Here is a 20,836-nt window from a genome sequence, read left to right as displayed (position 1 = left end):
TGACATCGTCAAGCCGCTTCATCATCCAATCCATGATATCACGATCGACATCCTCACGCTCAGGTTCAAGCGTGTAAGAAACCATTATAGAGTTTGATGTCTTTGAGAACAGATGGTGCCTGATTATACAGATCATGTGAAACTAGTGGATCAGTGACTTTTTCCTCTCTACCATGGTGAACAAAGAAAGGCACTATAATAGACATGAAGTTCCGGGTCAAGTAAGCTGTTATGCGAAGAATCTCATGGCCTGTTCGGACTCATATTGGACCGTGTAGACTAGCGGATCCAGTACTTTGCTAAGAAAGATTCAGGGTCTCTTGAGACCGGAATGCCTCTCTTGTTAGATCCTTTGATTGTAACCTTGGGGCGACCAGTGAGAAGATTAGAGCTATTGCCTACAACGAGACATATGAGTTAATTAATGATCACGCACAAAATGCTCCAGCCGAGAATGAGAAAGCATCTAATTTGAATACTGCAAAGGAGACGACTTACCCTGGCAAAGGGATGAGCGGGTTTGACACGAAGTGCAGGTGATGTTAGGACAATGCCAGCTAACTTATCTTCAATAGAGGCAGATGAAGCTGCCTATATGAACAAAAGGTAGACCCATAAGTCAGGACATTAGTTTGCAAACAATAAAATATTGAAGGGAGCTTCAAATGTACCAAATTAGGTACCTTCAAAACCACAGCTCCACCAGTAAAGGGAACCCACAGGTTCTAAGACCTAATCTTTTCCAAATAAGCTTCCTTTATATTTCAAATTAAGACACCAAATCCCTAAACCAACAACTTTAAATATGTAACATTTCTCTAGTTTCATCACAAAAAAACAAAACAACTTATATTTGTAAGATCGTGAATTTACAGTGAGACAACACGAAAATGCTAAATGCGAGTAATATGACTTCAACTTGCGGTTGCATGATAGTGACACCTTGGTATTTATAGTAGGCTTCTGACCTTCATTTCTTCTGTTTTTGTGCAAATGACGATTTTGCCCCTAATAATAGGCTGAATTTATGACTTTAAGCCCTTAAAATCTTATGGATCTTCTGTTTGGACATCACCAAATGTTTGGGCAAATCCCATATCCAACAAACATAACCATGCAAACCATCACTCCCTCACACCGTCACCTAATGCAACGTTATGGAACCAAACATGGAAATATTTCATTGGTTGACCCGACGAGATTATGTAGTATAATGTTGTTGTCTAGTTGAGCGGTCAAGTCGTGGACGGGAACTGGTTGATGAGTTGGATAGAAAGAATTAAAAGGTCCGTTACTTAGGAACATTTAAAATTTTAATTAATTTACTCGAGACTCGTCTCCTAACCTCCTTTTGAGAAACTGATTCATATTAATATTATCGTATCATTTGATTTCGTTACCTAAAGAATTGTATGATAGTTGTTAATATGATTAGTTCGATTTTGACGCATTCTTATCTTTTATGCAATTGTATTAATCTTACATCTATTATATGATCTTCATTGTTTTAAATATGCAAGATCCGATGCGGACTCATAGCTAATTTCTATTATGTGGGATAAAATGGCTTAGCATAATCGAATTTCGACTAGTAAAGTGGCAGAGATAGACCGTTTAACCATTTGACTAAATATACATGTCCTATTTTTCATATCATCGATTAGTATAAAATATAAGAGGGGTATTGGTTTAGGATTTAGAAAAAATTTTAATGACTTTAAAAGTTACGTAAAATATGTTGTTATTCAATCAAGACTTTTTAAAACTCTTTTAAAATTTGGTGTTATTAGTTGTGGATTTATAAAAAGTAATCTAAAATCTTGATAAATCTATTGTTATTGGATTAAGAATTTTATAAAGTCATTAAAAGTTTTATGTTATTCAAATAAAACAAAAGAATCTTGGATTGTTAATGAATTCAAATATTATGTTATTGGTTTAAGATTTTATATTATTTTCTTCATAAAAAGGTCATAAAAACTCTCTCATCAAATAGAGAGATTTGTGAATCATAGTCCATGACTTTTTGGGAGGCAGAGAAGAAAAACCGAAGACGTCGCAAATCAAACTCATATACCTAAGAAAAGATGAGAAACCCAGCGGTGACCTTCCACCATTGTCCGATGATGTATTATACGGTGACCTTCCACCACCGTCTGACGAAAAAAAGTGCTTGGTGGATTATACGGTGACCTTCCACCACCGTCCGATGATGAGAAACCCAGCGGAAACTCCTCCTCCGTCTGGTCAAGGAATACCAAAATGGCTCCACCTACGCTTCGCAAACCACCGGCTTTCGCTCCGACCCAAACCTGTCATGTCGTCGTTACCCTACAAGCCTCCTCCTCCTTCTTCTTCGTTGATTACTCCGGCGATAGAGTCAGTACCTTCGCAGCCAACACGTGAATTATGATAGACAAAGAGCAAACATGTACTTATGATTGTGAATTATGAATGTTAATTGTGAAAGAAGATATATTTTACTAGTTATCTTGTAGAGAGCAAACATATGTAAACAAGGAGCACTAAAAATACAAATAAAAACAAAAGCTTCTAAAAGAGAGAGAAGAGCATGTGCATCCTCATGAAACAGAGAAGTCAATGTATATTATTTTCTCATCTCTCTCTCTCTCTCATTCTCTCAACTTTCACTTCGACTCTCTCTCTCTTCTTTCTTTATCTCTCTTTCTTCTCTATGTGTGTGCATGTTTGTTTACGTCACACTCCGAGTATATTAGATCATGACATCCTTTTTTGTATAAAATTTTGTATCATCACTTCTGTAACAAGAAGTGGAGCCAACGCACTCGTCGCGTCGCTGAAGAGAACACAAACGCATCAACAAAATATGAAATATGAGATAAGCAAGAGATTTTTTTTTTCTTTCACAGAAGCGTTGAATCAAAAGAATATTGTGCAATATTTTTTGAGAAAGATTTTACAATATTTTATGAGTGATTTTACAAGATTAGGAAAAACAAATCAGCAAGATTTTAAACAACTTTCTAAACAATCACTTAAATACTCAATTTTATACTTTCCATGTTAGAATCATAGAAAATTGAAAGTTAAAAATGAAGGATTCTAAGAGATTGTTTAGGAAGTTTTTTAAAATCTTGATGATTTGTTTTTTCTAATCTCGTAAAATCTTTCTATTTGATGAAAGAGTTTTCATGACTTTTGTTATGAAGGAAATGATATAAAATCCTAAACCAATAACATAAAATTTGAATTCATTAACAATCCAAGATTCTTTTGTTTTACTTGAATAACATAAAACTTTTAATGACTTTATAAAACTCTTAATCCAATAACACTAGATTTATCAAGATTTTAGATAACTTTTTACAAATCCACAACCAATAATACCAAATTGTTAAAGAGTTTTTAAAAGTCTTGATTGAATAAAGTCTTGATTAAAGAGTTTTACCTAATTTTTAAAGTCATTAAAATTCTTTCTAAATCCTAAACCAATACCTCCCCCTTAAAATCTCAAACCAATACCACCCCCTAAATAGTAGGAGTAAATGAGATAGTATGTCGGTTAATTATGTTTAATTCAAGAATAACCCCGAACGACTTGAAATTCTTGATTTACCTTTAAACAATTCTTGATAATATTTTTTCAATTTTATTTTAACATTTAATGCATAATTTTTCAACTTTAAATGATTACCAAGAGTTATAAAATATTGAGACCAGAAATATTTTCCTATAAAAGGATTGTCAACCATATATTATATATTTCCAAAAATTTCTTGGTAACAAATCTGAAAAAATCTAGTCACCTTAATTTTTCTTGTAATAATATCGACAATTACGCTATCTGACAACAATGTTTTAGCCGCCATAGGTATGATGTTTTCTTGCAAGAAGAATTCTATTATATCTTATAACTATGTAACTATCTTTGATCACTTTAAGACCAATTATATGTAGAGCTACCAAAATGCTAAATATAATATTAAAATATAACTTTGTTGTGGATTGTTTGTGTAGGAACAAGAGATGTTTTGCTAAGTGTGCTATAGTATACTATGAAGATTATGGTATGATTGTCTAATTTAAAATAAAATATATGGTAAAAAAAAATTATGAGCAAAACTTAAGCGAAACATAAGAAACAATTAAGAAAAATTTACAAAATGATAAAAACGTAATTTTATATTTATGTTTTTATGTACAACTATATCCCTTTTTAGATTATGAGTTTTTTTTTTCTTAGTTGAAAAAAGAAGAAACACAAGTAGAGAAGACACAAAACAATGCGTTATATAAACAGTCTATGACTGAGTCTTTATGATATCTCTAAAAACAAATGCTGGTTGTCTTATTTTATCGATGCATTCGACGATATCACCATGGGAAGTCATCTGTTCAAAATAAATTTCAAAAACAAATAAACGAGATTCAGAAAAAATAAAAGAAGTCACTTCATCAGATAATGAGTGTTTGTGTAACTTGGTAATTCACCTCACCTTGTATTGTATTGATTCAAGAGTATATATACAAGTGTATTAGGTTTACATAGGGACATAATTGGAATATTACAGTATTCATATTCTATCACTCCCCCGCAGTCGAAGCCGGATTGTTCATGACGCCGAGACTGGACTTGAACTCCATGAATAGAGGTGTGTGAAGACCCTTTGTGAAGATGTCTGCATATTGGCTTGACGAAGGTATGTGTAGAACACGGATGTGACCGAGAGCTATCCGCTCACGTACAAAGTGGATATCGATCTCCACATGCTTCGTACGTTGATATTGCACCGGGTTGGAGGAGAGGTAGACAACGCTGACATTGTCGCAGTAGACAAGTGTGGCAGTGGTGAGGGGACAATGAAGCTCAAGGAGTAAGTTGCGTAGCCACACCGTTTCAGCAACCACATTGGCCACACCTCTATACTCTGCTTCGGCACTTGATCTTGAAACTGTGTGTTGCCGTTTGGAAGACCATGAGATGAGATTGTCACCATGAAAAATGCAGTAGCCAGAGGTGGAGCGTCGCATCGAGGGACAACCCGCCCAGTCAGCATCGGTGTAAGCCGTTAACGAGGAGGTTTTCGTTGACGTGAGCTGCAAGCCATGCTGAAGTGTGCCTTTAACATACCGAATGATGCGTTTGAGTGCAGTAAAGTGTGAGTCTCGTGGATCATGCATATACAAGCACACCTGCTGAACAGCATATGCAATGTCTGGGCGAGTGAAAGTGAGGTATTGAAGAGCACCTGCTAAGCTGCGATAGAGTGTAGGATCAGAGAATGCAGGACTGTCAGCAGCGGAGAGTTTTGTGCGAGGATCCGCTGGTGTTGTACATGGGTTGCACTTGTCCATGTTGGCCCGTAAGATTATTTCCGATGCATATTGTCATTGGTCAAGGAAGAGACCCGCAGAGTTCCGCTTGATGGAAATGCCAAGGAAATACTTTGTCGGACCAAGGTCGGTCATGGTGAACTCACTGTGGAGAGAAGCAATGATGGCATCGCGGAGAGCGGTGGACGACGCGGTGAGCAAGATATCATCAACATATAGAAGGAGATACGCCCTGCCTTGGGAGGTGTTGTAAGTGAAAAGAGAGGAATCACATTTGCTCTGCTTGAAACCAACTCGACAAGCATATGATGCAAACCGTTGATTCCACATTCGCGGTGCTTGTTTGAGTCCATAAATGGATTTGTGAAGCAGGCAAACGTGGTCTGGCTTGGACGGATCTCGAAACCCCGGTGGTTGGTGCATGTACACAGTTTCATCAAGTTCACCATTTAAAAAAGCATTTTTGACGTCCAATTGATGAATGGACCAATTGCGGGAGAGAGCGAGGTCGAGCACCATGCGGATCGTTGCTGATTTTACTACCGGACTAAACGTTTCATCACAGTCAATACCAACCTCTTGAGACTTACCATTAGCCACCAAACGTGCCTTGTAGCGAGTGAGGTTTCCATCTTCATCATGTTTGTGTGTAAATACCCACATAGAACGAACAATATTAACAAATTTGGGACGGGGAACCAAAGACCAAGTTCGCTTTTTAATTTGAGCACCATATTCCTCATCCATTGCACCATGCCAGTTAGGATCTTCTAGAGCTTTGAGGTGAGAAGAAGGTATAGGAGAGATTTTTTGAGTGAGAAGCGATAGAGGCTGGCGTGGTTTGGTAATACCACTTTTGCTACGGGTTACCATTTTATGGGCAGGAGGTGGAACCACAACAGGAACTGGTGGCGGAGGGTCAGTGTTTGTTGGTTGCAGCACCGGTGTCGCAGCCGGAGGTTGTGATGGTGTTTGACGGAGTAAGGGAGAGACAGGAGGTAGTGGATCAATATTGGTAAGAGGTAGTGGAGGTGGAGCGAGAGTGTGAAACGGGAAAGTGGATTCGTCAAATGTGACATGACGAGAGATGATGATTTTTCTAGTGGTAAGATCAAGACAGCGATACCCACGGTGCAAGGAAGGAAAACCCAGAAAGACACATGCGGTTGATCTTGCCGTTAGTTTGTGTGGGGTGGTAGCTAAGAGGTTTGGATAGCACAAACATCCGAAAACATNTCCATCTTCATCATGTTTGTGTGTAAATACCCACATAGAACGAACAATATTAACAAATTTGGGACGGGGAACCAAAGACCAAGTTCGCTTTTTAATTTGAGCACCATATTCCTCATCCATTGCACCATGCCAGTTAGGATCTTCTAGAGCTTTGAGGTGAGAAGAAGGTATAGGAGAGATTTTTTGAGTGAGAAGCGATAGAGGCTGGCGTGGTTTGGTAATACCACTTTTGCTACGGGTTACCATTTTATGGGCAGGAGGTGGAACCACAACAGGAACTGGTGGCGGAGGGTCAGTGTTTGTTGGTTGCAGCACCGGTGTCGGAGCCGGAGGTTGTGATGGTGTTTGACGGAGTAAGGGAGAGACAGGAGGTAGTGGATCAATATTGGTAAGAGGTAGTGGAGGTGGAGCGAGAGTGTGAAACGGGAAAGTGGATTCGTCAAATGTGACATGACGAGAGATGATGATTTTTCTAGTGGTAAGAGACAGCGATACCCACGGTGCGAGGAAGGAAAACCCAGAAAGACACATGCGATTGATCTCGCCGTTAGTTTGTGTGGGGTGGTAGCTAAGAGGTTTGGATAGCACAAACATCCGAAAACATGAAGATGGTCGTAAGAGACTGGTTGTTGGTAGAGTTTTGTAAATGGTATCTCATTATGAATGGCTTGAGATGGAAGAATGTTAAAGAGATGAGTGGCCATGTTCAAAGCTTCTACCCAATAAGATGTGGGCATGTGTGCTTAAAACAGGAGAGAACGTACAAAATTGTTTAAAGTACGTAGAGTGCGTTCGGCTTTCCCATTTTGCTGTGATGTGTGGGGACAAGAGAAACGGGAGGTGATACCGTGTGAGGCAAGGTGAGCAAGAAAATCCCGATTGTTGTACTCCCCACCATTATCACATTGGAGGGATTTTATTGTACGACCAAATTGATTATTGACATAGGCGGAGAAGTGTAAGAAAGAGGAAAACACTTCAGATTTTCGTTTAAGAGGATATACCCAAAGAAAATGACTATAATGATCTAGAAAAACAACATAGTATTTGATCCCACTGATGCTGGAAACTGGGGAGGTCCAGACATCAGAATGAATTATTTGAAATGGTTCAGAAATAATTGAAACAGAATTATCAAATGGAAGTCTAACGTGTTTCCCAAGTTGACAAGCATGACAAAGAGAAGAATCTGGTTTTGAGCAATTTATTAAACCATTAGAAATAAGAGAATTGAAAACGGAGTTTCCCGGGTGGCCGAGATGACGGTGCCACACGGTGGAGTTGACAGAGGAAGACAAGAACGTTTGAGGAGAGGAAAGAGGTGGAGTGGACGAGTTGTTGATGGAGTATAGGGAGCCCGAGCTGTCACATCGGAGAAGAGGAGTCCGTGTGCTCAAGTCCTTAACAAGAAAACCAAAGGGATCAAATTCAATGAAAACCCAATTATCGGTGGTAAACTAACGAACAGAGACAAAGTTTTTAAAAATAGAGGGGCAAACAAGGACATTGTTAAGGTGGAGATGTCTAGTCTTAGAAGGAAGATAAAGGTAGCCTATGGAGGTGGTGGGAAGAGAAGATCCATTACCAACAGTGACCGAGGGAATGGTACTCGAATTGAAAACTGAACGTAAAGTACCTGGTTCCGACGTGATGTGTGCTGTGGCGCCGGTATCCATATACTAATTGAAATCCTGCGGGTTCTGCAGCGTCATGGTGCCGAAGGCTTGAGCAATGTTTGGCAGAATTGCAGTTGGCATCGGAGGTCCAGTTGGCACCGAGGAAGGATACGCCCCGGAATACCATTGTTGTGAGGCAGAGTAGTGGAAACATGATACGCCATTGGAGATGGACGCCACTGTTGTTGAGGCCACGGTTGCTGGTGGGGTGGAGCTGGCCAGTACGATGGTTGTTGCGGCATCCATGAGTTGGTAATGTTGTGGTGATTGTTGTGTCGACCACGTCCACGGTAACCGTTGTTGCAACCACGACCACATCCTCTGTTTTGATGTCCACGGTTGGTTTGAGGAGGAAAGTGTTGCGGAGATGAATTGCGATTGTTGGTCGCATGAGATGACGGAGGCGTTGATGGACCTGCGTCGGTGTACAGCAGATGAGGTGTAGAGGTACCAAGAGGAGCAGAAGTTACCTGTTTGGAGGGTTTGTTGAGACGCTCTTCCTCCAGAAGCAGCATCGATCGAGCAGCACCAAACGAGGGGAATGGTGACTTGTGTTTGATGACATTGTGAATGTTATCAAATTTGTCAGAAAGCCCATTCAGCATATGTATCACCAACGAGCGCTCAGTGATAGGAGAGTCGACATTAGCAAGCAAATCAGATATTGACTTGAGTTTTTGACAATAGTCATGAACAGAAAGATCACCAATCGTGAAGGATCGCAGCTTGTTCTCTAGTTGAATTGCTCGGGCCTCCTTATTATCACGGAACAGGTTTTCGATAGTGACCCAAAGCTCACGAGCAGTGCAACGTGATTTGAGGACCGTGTCGAGAATAGAAGGAGAGATCGTTCCATAGATCCACATTTTGACTAGACCGTCACACTCTTTCCAGGCCGTGTCTTGAGGAGTTGCAGGCACCGAGGTTCCATCGAGATGACCAGAAACACTGAAGCTGAGACAGTGAGTCTCAAATAGTTCACGCCACGCATCATAGTTCATCTTCTGCATATCAAGGACCAAAGGAATGTAAGACTTGATGTGTGTCACACCAAAAGCTTTCTCTGCCGGTTGAGCCATTGATAAGGTGAACAAGAAACAAGAGGAGAGTGACGAGAATTGAAGAAGATACAAAGAGGAGAAACAGAGCGTAGGAGCAGAGGAAAGGAGGGAGGCGACAGTTTAAAAAAAATAGGGTTTTTTTTTTTTTAGGGTGGCTCTCATACCATGTAACTTGGTAATTCACCTCACCTTGTATTGTATTGATTCAAGAGTATATATACAAATGTATTAGGTTTACATAGGACATAATTGGAATATTACAGTATTCATATTCTATCAGTTTTCAATACCTTATGTGGTGATACTCCCGGAGTAGCGATGCACGAATAAAGAACACCCACCACAAACATCTACGCAAATACATTCCTGATTCCATTGTCACCAATGACACACTGTTAAAATTAAAATTAAAATTTGTAGCTCAAAATCTATTGCATGAAATTTTCCTTTGAGAAATAAAGAATTCAAGCTTGAGCTGTCTGAATCCAATTTTTAACAAAAGTATTAATCGGAAAAAAGGGGTGGTTCACAAAAGGACAGAGTATTTATCCAAGTGAAATGCAAATCAAGATTTTGAATCCGGAGAATATGAACTTGGAACTGAAGACAAAGTTTCCAAAATCAAGCAAAATGTGGGAGAAAAAAAAACGAACCTGGTCAAGCTGAAGAAGAGGGAAGATCAACAGAGAAAAAGAGAAGACAAGCGGGGATAAATCGAAGAAGCTTCTTTCAAGAATCCTTAAACTTATCAGATCGTCTCTCTCTCACGAATCTCTCTACAACAATCTCATTTCGCCATTTGCACAAACTTTATTGAGAAATACTCTAAAATAGCATTAATACAAGTTTTATGTACAACTATAATATACATTTCATAAATTTCCAAATATAGCACTATTTAACACATTAAAATATTTAAAATTAATTTTTAGATTTTTTTTTTAGGTTTGTGTTTTTCAATTTCATATTTAGGATATAATTTTGAGCGGTAAAGTTTAGTATTTTGAATTTATAATTTAATTTTACAAAATTCATTAGTGATATTTTTGGAATTTTATAGATATTGTGCGAACTTTGGAAAAAAAAACTTATTTTGGTGCTATTTTTGAGAATCTCTCAACTTTATTTGGTTTGTTTGTTTTGTTTTCGTTTTAGGTATGACTGAGGGAAGAAAGAGAGAGAGCAGTAGCAGGGGACGTGAGTGCAGGTAAAAGAAGCTTTGGTGAATCTATAATCCTCATATCGATTTATTCGATTATGAGTATTTTTTTGTTCTCAGTTGGGTAACTATAGAAGAAACCCAGCTGGTGAGGAAAACGATGTGTCTATCTCTCTCCATTCTTCTCTGTTAATTCCTTTCGTGATCACTATCTCATTTTCCAGTTCGAACGTAAGATTCTCTACGTGAAATTTAGGGTTACAGTCCTTTTAGGGCCAATGAGTGAGTAGTAGGCGTGCCTAGGTTTTGCTTTTGTAAAGACAATATACATATATTGATAAATAAATGATTTCATAAGATAAAAAAAAATATGTACAACGCGATTTAATTTACAACAAGAAAAAGAGAATCTACTGATCGTAAAAAAAAAGAAAAAGAGAATCTACTGTGTAAATAAAATATCTTCTTAATTAGTTTCAATTATAATATCCCCTGTAATGAGTTTTTTTTTCCGCCTCATCTCATCAATCGATTGACGATCCCAAATAAGAAACCTAAGCGAACAAATATATAAAAGGATTTACTTCAACGACACCAAACCCTTGCGTGCTTGTATTTAAATGGCATTGGCCCCATTGGGTTTGTTCTAACTTTTATTGAGCTAGTGAGCTTCCCTTTTTCTTTTGATAGTTTCAAAATAATTTTACTTCATATGAAACTATTATGATAGATATATAGTCTACTTTTATTCTCCCTTAATTGTTAAACCTTGACATTATAAAAAATATATATAATTTTCAAGATATATATGATTCAATACATACACTATTCTTCAAATTACTGAAAATTGTCATTTTTTTTAATCGTTTAGAAGATATATATGATTCAATATTATATCTCAAAATAGATTAGATCTTGGTTTATTTATTGAGTTCATGTATGTACGTAAATGGCGAAGGCTCGCTCAATTTCAATATGATTCTAATTTATATTAAAAAGATAAAACCGAATAATAAAATGTTCCAAGGAATTTAATTATTTTAAATGGTATCTATATTATATTTGTTTATGGTCTTGATTAGTACTCCCTCCGTTTCAATATATAAGATGTTTTGGGCTCTCTTTTTTATTTCAAAATATAAGATGTTTTGTAATTTTCCATGCAAATTTTAATATAGATTTAATCATCTCTAATCATTATTTATGCAGTATTTTTTATAATTGGTTGAATCTTTTTTTTAATTTAAATATATATGATACTTTTTAAAAGAAAAATAAATTATTTTAATATGTCTGCATTACCTTAAACATCATATATATTGAAATGGAGGTAGTATTTTAGTAGCAAGGGAGGTAGTATTTTAGTAGCAAGGGCCGTGCCTCGTGCTTTAAAAAAATAAACTCCCGCCTACGGCATCATGTTTTGGAAAAATATCAAAGCACTATTTTTAATAATAGATATGTTCAACAAACCCTTATATACTAACTTTAGTTTTTTCTGTAAGGTCTAACAAAAGTATCCTCATTTACGTTTCCTACTTTTTAGTTCTTGTATAGACGGTTGATTTTAATCAAATTTCATTCAACTTAAACAAAAAAAAAACTGAATAAATATACAAACCATCATCGTTCATCTTCATCATAAAAGTAAGCCTGCTCTCTTAGTCTTATGTATTCTTCGTTTTGTTTTTGTTATCGTTTTAGTTGTACTTGTTTTTTAGTAGAATTCTACTACTTTAAAATTTTGTTTGAAAATGCAATCATAATTGTTTAACACAATGTTAATCGTTTTTAGTTTTTTCAACAAACCCTTATAATTACTAACTTTAGTTTTTTCGGTAAGGTCTAACAAAACTATCCTCATTTACGTTTCCTACTTTTTAGTTCTTGTACCTTACTTAATATTTTATAAAAACGAAAAATTAATAAAACATAATTCTCAAAAAAACTGAAAACTAATTTTATCTCATATTTGAAAAAGTAATAGTATCTTAAATATATTTGTTTCATATTTTGTAATCTCATAAGTAATGATTTCACTACTTTTTCAACATTATTTTAAATTAATCAAAAATTCAAAGACGTTATTATGAAAAAATTATTTATTTATGTAAAGGTAAGTACATAACAGCTGAGTGCCAAATGGAAATGAGGAAATACTTACATTATGTTAATCACTAATTTTAACACATTAAAAATTTTCATACTTTAATCACTTTTCTGTATAATTTTTTTTTACTATATGATTATAATAAATAATAATTCCACATATTTTCCTATTGAAATTAGTATTTTAATAGATAACTTTCCTATTAGAATTAGTAATATAATATATTTTTTTTGGTTTATGTACTTTCAAAAATATTAAGGGGGAGGTATTGGTTTAGGATTTAGAAAGAATTTTAATGACTTTATGTTCTTGCTGATTGTTAGAATCATAGAAAATTGAAAGTTAAAAATGAAGGATTCTAAGAGATTGTTTAGGAAGTTTTTTAAAATCTTGATGATTTGTTTTTTCTAATCTTGTAAAATCTTTCTATTTGATGAAAGAGTTTTCATGACTTTTGTTATGAAGGAAATGATATAAAATCCTAAACCAATAACATAAATTTTGAATTCATTAACAATCCAAGATTCTTTTGTTTTACTTGAATAACATAAAACTTTTAATGACTTTATAAAACTCTTAATCCAATAACACTAGATTTATCAATATTTTAAATAACTTTTTACAAATCCACAACCAATAACACCAAATTTTTAAAGAGTTTTTAAAAGTCTTGATTGAATAACAACATATTTTACCTAACTTTTAAAGTCATTAAATTTTTTTCTAAATCCTAAACCAATACCTCCACCTAATTGTAATCCTTTTATTTATTAGGATTTTTTTAATTTTTCTAAATTAGTAAATAAATTTTCTTTTCACATATTAAAATATCATCAATATACTTGACACATGTCGCGATTATATGAATTACTAACTTTGAAAACTAAAGTTTATATAATAAGATAATAATTGTAATAAATTGCAAATATTTTCCTTATTAATTGCACATATTTTCCTATTAAAAATTACTAATTTAATAGATAACTTTCCTATTAGAATTCGTGATATAATATATTACTTTTGGTTTTATATACTTTCAAAAATATTAATTTTATTCTTTTATTTTAGGATTTTCTAATTTCTTATAATTATTAAATGAAATTTCTTTTCACACATATCAAAATATTATCGATATACTTGACAAGTGTCGTGATTATATGAATTATTAACTTTGAAAACTAAGGTTTATATAATAAGATATTTGAGTCATTTTGTTAACATATTATTTGAAATTTGTCCAAAAAAAATTATTTATGTAAAAATATATATGAGTTAAAAAAATTTACCTTTGAAAGTTTCGTTTGTTTGCTACATTAGGTTTTATATGTTTTTGTTATTTGACTATGGTGTTTATTATTGTCAACTTAAAAAAAATGAATTCGAGTTGCTTCCGGCACAAATAAAGCGACTTCTTTTTTAGTTTTGAGCTCATGGAATCGTATATTTTTCAAGTTATTAAGGCCAATGATGACTTGACAAAGAAAGCATAAGCAATTTTTCCTGTTTTAGTTATTGCGTACACTGAAGAGAGAACTTTTAATTCTACCGTGGGATTGGGAATGATTTCTTTTTCCTTTTTAACTAAATAAATCAGTTTTTTCCTTTTTCAATTAATTTGAGTGTCATTTAAAAAGCAATTCACATTAATTTTCGAAACTGTTACAATTTTATTATACTTTTTATTTATGCAGTACATTACTGATCTCCAAATTTATTTAAAAAATGGCATAGGAATGAAAAGCTGATTTTTTTTTTTTTTAGCAAATATTGTAATTAAAAAAAAAAGTAATATTGTCCATCTTCTCATTTTTTTGTTTATCTTAAATTGTTGTGTGTACACAACCAAATTAATTAACGTTAGGAATAAAATTTGTATTTGTAACAAAGTACATCTTTTATTTTTTTGAACAATTAAAGGTAACAAAGTAAATCTTATGCAGAGAAACTAAAGACGCCAAATTCAGTCTACAGCTATACTAAATTCTTCAATAAAGTTGCAGACTTAAACTTGATATCCACTATAGAAAAGTATATTAGATTCCCTCATATTCTTTTTTTTTGGGACAAACTGAAGCTTCCATTCAATCAAATAGAAAAATTTCATAAGGAGAGAAGCAAATCCCAAAGGTTTAAAAAGTTACAAACAAAGGTTTTCCCCAAAACCATAAGAAAAAAATAGATAAAATCAAACAAAAGTCCGAGAAATCTATGAAACAAACGCTAAGAGACGGCTTGAGACATGTGAGGTCACGGTTGCTAGACTGATCAACATCAAAAAATTCGACAGAAGACAAGATGGTCACGGTCATAAGACATTGTGACGTTGGTAGAGGAATCAGAGCCAAAGGTCTCACCGGAGCGAGGAGCACTAGAAGAACCAATGCAATGGCAGGGATTCGGTGGGTTGTAGCCCGGATGATGGTGATGGTGCTGAGAATGGTTTGCTGAAGATTTTCGGATGCTAACATTGAGGTATAGGGCAATAAACCATAGAGAAGCAGAACTTCCCAAATAACACAAGCAAGGGAGGCAAAGACCAAATTGAGCCATGAGGATATGTCAAACCGTAGCAGTACAGGTGGATTCTCTCTCATATGGGTCCCTTTGCCAAAGAGATCAAGAAATCCACACAAAGCATGCAACCGATTTGACAATGAGAGATGTGAATAAGGCTTGGTCTGTTGGGTTCTTGTTAACACCAAACTGGTGCGGTTGATGGGATGATGTTGAGAACTAGAAACGCTAGTTAGCATAGGGATAAAAGGGGTTTGGTTCTTCCAGTTAACAAACAAAGTCAAAACTTGAGCGAGGACCAGGGATCTACCATACACTTTGTTACTACAAACCATTCTAGGTAAGTGGATTCTCAGATGCAGTCTTCGGACACCAAGTTCAACCAACGAACAAAAGAAATGTTTACTAGATAACATAAGGATATATAGAGTAGACCTGGGATTTCGGAGGTTGGGCAAGACCAATTGGGCTGCTAGCAATCCAAGTTCAAGTCTTGAGCTCATCCGCAGAGAACCAATAGACTTTGGGGATGGTCAGGGGAGTTGACATGGGTCTGCCAAGCTCATAGTGTGATAGATCTTAGAGACGTGAGTCCAAAAACGGAGAAAAATCGCAACACTGGAAGATTCCTCGCCAAACATCAACACAGGTGCCGTTGAGGAAGAGGAGACTTCAATGGCGAAGCACAATCCAGATTGGGGAAAAGAGAAGCACAAAGACTTTGGTACCGTCGACAGTAAGGCTGGGCGAGAATAGATGAGGATGGGGTTCGCCGGACTCCAAATCATCTTGTCGGGGAACAAGATCAGGCTTTCGTCTAGTTCTAGGGTGGGTGTCGAGGTTTGGTCGGGGAACAAAAGGGGAAAAAAGCTTGAAAGATGAAACTAAGAGAATAAAAGAAGTAGTAAAGAAGTGGAGAGATTGAGAGATCCCGACGCCGGCGAGCCGGAGATCTACCGGCGTTAGAGGAAGGTAGTGATAGCGGCTCCTCGATTATAGTGTCTGAGAGAGAAATTAGGGCGAACTGGAAAAGTAAGTTGACCCAAAAAAAAAAAGGGTTTAGATTCCCTCATATTCAAAACTACAATTTTTCTTAATACATTTTAAATACATCAACATCTATAAATTTTTTCTTTTAATAAATAGCATCTATGTTTGGTTCATCATGATTCATGAACTAGACAGAAAATCACAAACTTCATTGGGCACAGGAGATGACATAAAATTTTTTTTTTATTCTTAAACTAAAATTTGCTCCACGATATAGTTTGTGATTTAAGCACTGAACTTTTTCAATTTTAATGGGTACTATGATGTACTGATAATAAATACGTAACTGAACCGAAATGCTAAACATTTATTTCGGATAACTTCAGTAGAATTTTTGTGGATAAACCTTTTCTTGTCACTCAGAGATTTTTTGTTTCTTCTGTAGAGTATCAGTTAAAGTATCAACAATGATAATGTATATACTTATGAAGTACGCATTCACAAATCTATCTTCACCTATAATACGAAAAATTTCAATAATCAAACAATTCATTTATTAAAACCCATTATATATGTATCTCTTGGCTTCTGATTTTACAATCACAATTTGTATCGCAACTAACACCTAGAGAAGAAGAAGACCTTTGATATGTCGCATTTGATCTTCTACCAGAGGCCAGGGGTTGATCCGTTAACATCATCAAGCCGCTTCATCATCCAGTCGATGATATCACGACCGACATCCTCACGCTCAGGTTCAAAGAGAAGGTCGTGTAAGAAACCATTATAGAGTTTGATGTCTTTGAAAACTGATGGTGCCTGATTATACAAATCATGTGAAGCTAGTGGATCAGTGACTTTGTCCGCTGTACAATGGAGAACAAAGAAAGGTAATGTAATAGACTTGCAATTTCGGGTCAAGTAAGATACACATAGATAATATATGGTTTTAAATTACAATGAAAATGAACATATATGAATGTGGACTTCATGCATGAGTGTGACCCATATGTGGAATCTGGTTTTTGCTTATTTGTGAAAATTGGTTATTGCAATAATTCAGTGAGCCAAAAACGAGGATTAAGGTTTTTTTAACGGACATGTGTCAACTCCAGAAGTCTTACATGTCAAGTTCTGAAAGCAAATTTTAGAAGAGAAATCTATTATAGATTCTTTTGTTGTTATTATTTTGGGGGAGAAATCGATAAATTTGCAGAAAACGATAAATTTGTTCGGCTTACTTTCATATACAAAGAATTAAGATGACTCATTAACCACTTATTACAAACATAACACACAGCCCATTAACCTTGTTTAGTATAGAAAAAAAGAGAAGAAAAATATGACATGTGTTAGATATAAAGGCACCACGTGGCAATCATATGTAGCTTCCTTAGAGATGGAAGCCTACTTAATTATATCAAGCGTGTGATCAAGAGAATGAAACTCAACATCAATCATATGCAAAACTTTGACATCTCCTAATAATTTTATAATTTTACTAAGTACATTCCATAAGAAAAAATTATATTGAGTGCATGTAATTAAATTAAATGCACACTACATTAAAAATGCAGGATTATATTGGTGAAACATAACCCACAGCACATTAACATTGTTTAGCATTGAAAAAACGAAGAAAATATGACAAATGTCAGATATACAAGCCTCATGTGGTAATCATTAGAATTTTCTTAGATATGGAAGAATACTTTATTATATTAGATTGAGACTTAAAATACTTTTCTATAAAAATATTTTTGACAGTAAATAATAAATAATATATTTCCAAAACTTTATTGGTAGCAAATCTAAAAGGATCATTATGGTCAAAATAAAATTTTGGGGTATTAAATTAAAATAAAATCAACAAAAAAATCATATAAATATAGCTTTTGTGAGGTACTAAAGCTATAAAAATCTTTTCTTCTCAACATAAATAAAACTAAAAGATACATATAATGAGTATTACAAAAATGTCCATCACCTTTTTTCTTGTAATAATATTGACAATTTCGTACAACAATGTTTTAGCCGATTCAGGTATGATGTTTCTTACAAGAAGAATTATCTTCTATCATATTATTATGTAACTATTTTTGATAATTTTAAAGATTTTTTATTTTCATGATATAAAATCGAGAACAACCATTATATATATATATATATATATATATATATATATGCTAAACATATGATTAAAGAAATAATTATGTTGTGGGTTGTATGTGTAAGACCTCCGAATTGTTTTGCTAAGTGTATTATAGGATATTATGTAGCAATTTTAATTTTTTTTATGTAAAATATAGAATCGAGAATAGCCAATATATATATATATACGTATGGGTATCATATGTACATGTTTTAAGATTTTCTTTTAAAATTTTTTGTAGATATCTAGCTACCAAAATGCTAAACATATATAAAACTATAATTTTGTTGTGGGTTGTATGTGTAGGACCACCAAATTGTTTTGCTAAGTGTGTTATAGTATATTATGGAGATTATGAATGTCGTACTGGACATTGTGTTCCAAATGAAAGATCTGGAAAATGTTGTTGTACTAGAAAATAAAATTCATATTATTTTCTTATAATTGGTGATTTAAGCGATGAAATATATTTTTTATTAACTTTTCTGTTTTTGGTTTTCAATTGTAATGGGTACTAAATTCATCAAAATAAAAGTTATTTTACTATATGTTATTGCATTTGCTAAAACATAATTACATTAAAATAAAATGTTTCTAATCTATATTAAAGTAAAATAGTTTTTTTTTAAGTGTGTAGAGCTACCAAAATGTTAAACATATACTATAAAAGTATAATTATTTTGTGGGTTGTATGTGTAGGAATAGGATCACCGAACTGTTTTGCTAAGTGTGCTACAGGACATTATGAAGATAATCAATGCATCCATGACTGTGTAACGAAAGGATACGATTATGGAAGTTGTGTTCCAGATCAGAGCTCTGGCGATTGTTGTTGCACTAAATACTAAAAATCTATTATTTTCTTATAGTTGGTGATTTAAGCATGAATAATGTTTTTATTAAATTTTCTGTTTTTGGTTCTCAATTGTAATGGGTATTAAATTCATCGAAATAAAGTTATTTTACTACTACTCTACGTTATTGCTTTTATTAAAACATAATTACAGAACGAAATAGAATCGAATATATATTATTTGCTCCCTCGCTTCAATTATCCACCCCCTTTCTACTATATAACGTCCAACTGTTTCTAATCTATCTTAAAACAAAAGTCTGTAGTCTGTAGAGCTACCAGAATGCTAAAGGTAGTGTTGAAAATAATACTTTTGTTGTGGTTGTATGTGTAGGACTAGGGAATTGTATTGCTAAATGTGCTACATGGTACTATGAAGATTATAAATGCCACATTGACTGTGTAATGAGTAGATACCGTACTGGACACTGTGTTTCAAATCAAAGATCTGGAAAATGCTGTTGTGATTTACCAAAAAAATTGATCGTTTTCTTGTTATTGATCATTTGAGCGATGAATTATGTATTTGTTTGTTTTCAATTTTAATGGGTTCTAAATATTTGTACTGATAATAAATAAGTAACCGAACCGAAATGCCTGATAACCGAACCAGACATTTATTCAGATAACTTCAGGAGGATTTTTGTGGATAAACCTTTTTGTCACTCAAAATATTTTTTCTTCTATAAAGTATCAGTTACAGTATCAACAATGATATAATATGTATGCATTCACAAATCTATCTTCATACGAAAATTTTCAATAATCAAACAATTCATAGATTAAAACCATTGTATATGTATCTCCTACACTTGGCTTCTGATTTTACAATCACACCATTTGTATCGCAACTACCACCTAGAGAAGAAGAAGACCTCTGATATGTCGCATTTGATCTTCTACCAGAGGCCAGGGGCTGATCCGTTAACAACATCAAGCCGCTTCATCATCCAGTCGATGATATCACGACCGACATCCTCACGCTCAGGTTCAAAGAGAAGGTCGTGTAAGAAACCATCGTAGAGTTTGATGTCTTTGAAAACTGATGGTGCCTGATTGTACAAATCTTGTGAAGCTAGTGGATCAGTGACTTTGTCCTCTGTACCATGGAGAACAAAGAAAGGCACTGTAATAGACTTGAAGTTCCGGGTCAAGTAAGCTGTTATGCGAAGAATCTCATGGCCTGTTCGGACTCTTATTGGACCCGTGTAGACTAACGGATCAGAGTATTTGGCTAAGAGAGCTTCAGGGTCTCTTGAGACCGGAATGCCTCTCTTGTTTGCTCCTTTGAATTGGAACCTTGGGGCGACCAATGAGAAGATTGGAGCTATTGCCTACAAAGAAACATATGATCTAACGATCACCCACAAAATTCTCCAGCCGAGTATGACAAAGCATCTAAATTAAATACAGCAAAGGAGACTGACTTACCCCGACAATGGGATGAGCGGGTTTGACACGAAGTGCAGGCGATGTCAGGACAATGCCAGCTAGCATATCTTCAATAGAGGGAGATGAAGCTGCCTGTGTTAACACAAGGTAGACCTTTAAAGTCAGGACACTGTAAACAATAAAAATCTTGAAGAGAGCTTCAAAGGTACGAAATTAAAGTACCTTCAAAACCACAGCTCCACCAGTAGAGTGACCAAAGAGGAAACACGGTACCCCCGGGTTCTCAGACCTAATCTTTTCCAAGAAAGCTTCCTGTAGAATTCAAATCAAGACACCAAATCACTAAATCAAGATGGAACATTACTCTAGTTTCATCA

At 34.8% G+C, this 20,836-nt stretch overlaps 2 protein-coding genes across 3 annotated transcripts in view; both read right to left on the bottom strand.

Moving 5' to 3' along the window:
- LOC109125877 (uncharacterized mitochondrial protein AtMg00810-like) lies at positions 4,567–5,337 on the bottom strand. Its single transcript, XM_019228633.1, has one exon. The coding sequence runs from the start codon at positions 5,335–5,337 to the stop codon at positions 4,567–4,569; it is 771 nt and encodes a 256-aa protein (XP_019084178.1).
- The window catches only part of LOC104705433 (caffeoylshikimate esterase), a 2,489-nt gene continuing 1,423 nt past the window's right edge, over positions 19,771–20,836 (bottom strand). The window contains exons 5-7 of one of the 2 annotated variants that reach the window (XM_010421440.1): positions 20,682–20,771; positions 20,499–20,591; positions 19,771–20,401 (exon numbers count right to left, since the gene is read on the bottom strand). In XM_010421440.1, the coding sequence (XP_010419742.1) occupies positions 19,967–20,401; positions 20,499–20,591; positions 20,682–20,771 (618 nt within the window). In that variant the 3' untranslated portion in view covers positions 19,771–19,966. The remainder of the gene's footprint in view (positions 20,402–20,498; positions 20,592–20,681; positions 20,772–20,836) is intronic. The other variant, XM_010421442.1, reaches the window with a different exon arrangement.

Source organism: Camelina sativa, chromosome 8 (assembly GCF_000633955.1).
Source record: "Camelina sativa cultivar DH55 chromosome 8, Cs, whole genome shotgun sequence".
NCBI lineage: Eukaryota > Viridiplantae > Streptophyta > Magnoliopsida > Brassicales > Brassicaceae > Camelina > Camelina sativa.
This window is presented reverse-complemented; position numbering and strand designations above follow the sequence as displayed.

What these genes read in the sequence shown, in the direction of transcription:
- LOC109125877 (XM_019228633.1), bottom strand. Translation starts at nt 5,337, where the DNA reads ATGGACAAGTGCAACCCATGTACAACACCAGCGGATCCTCGCACAAAA.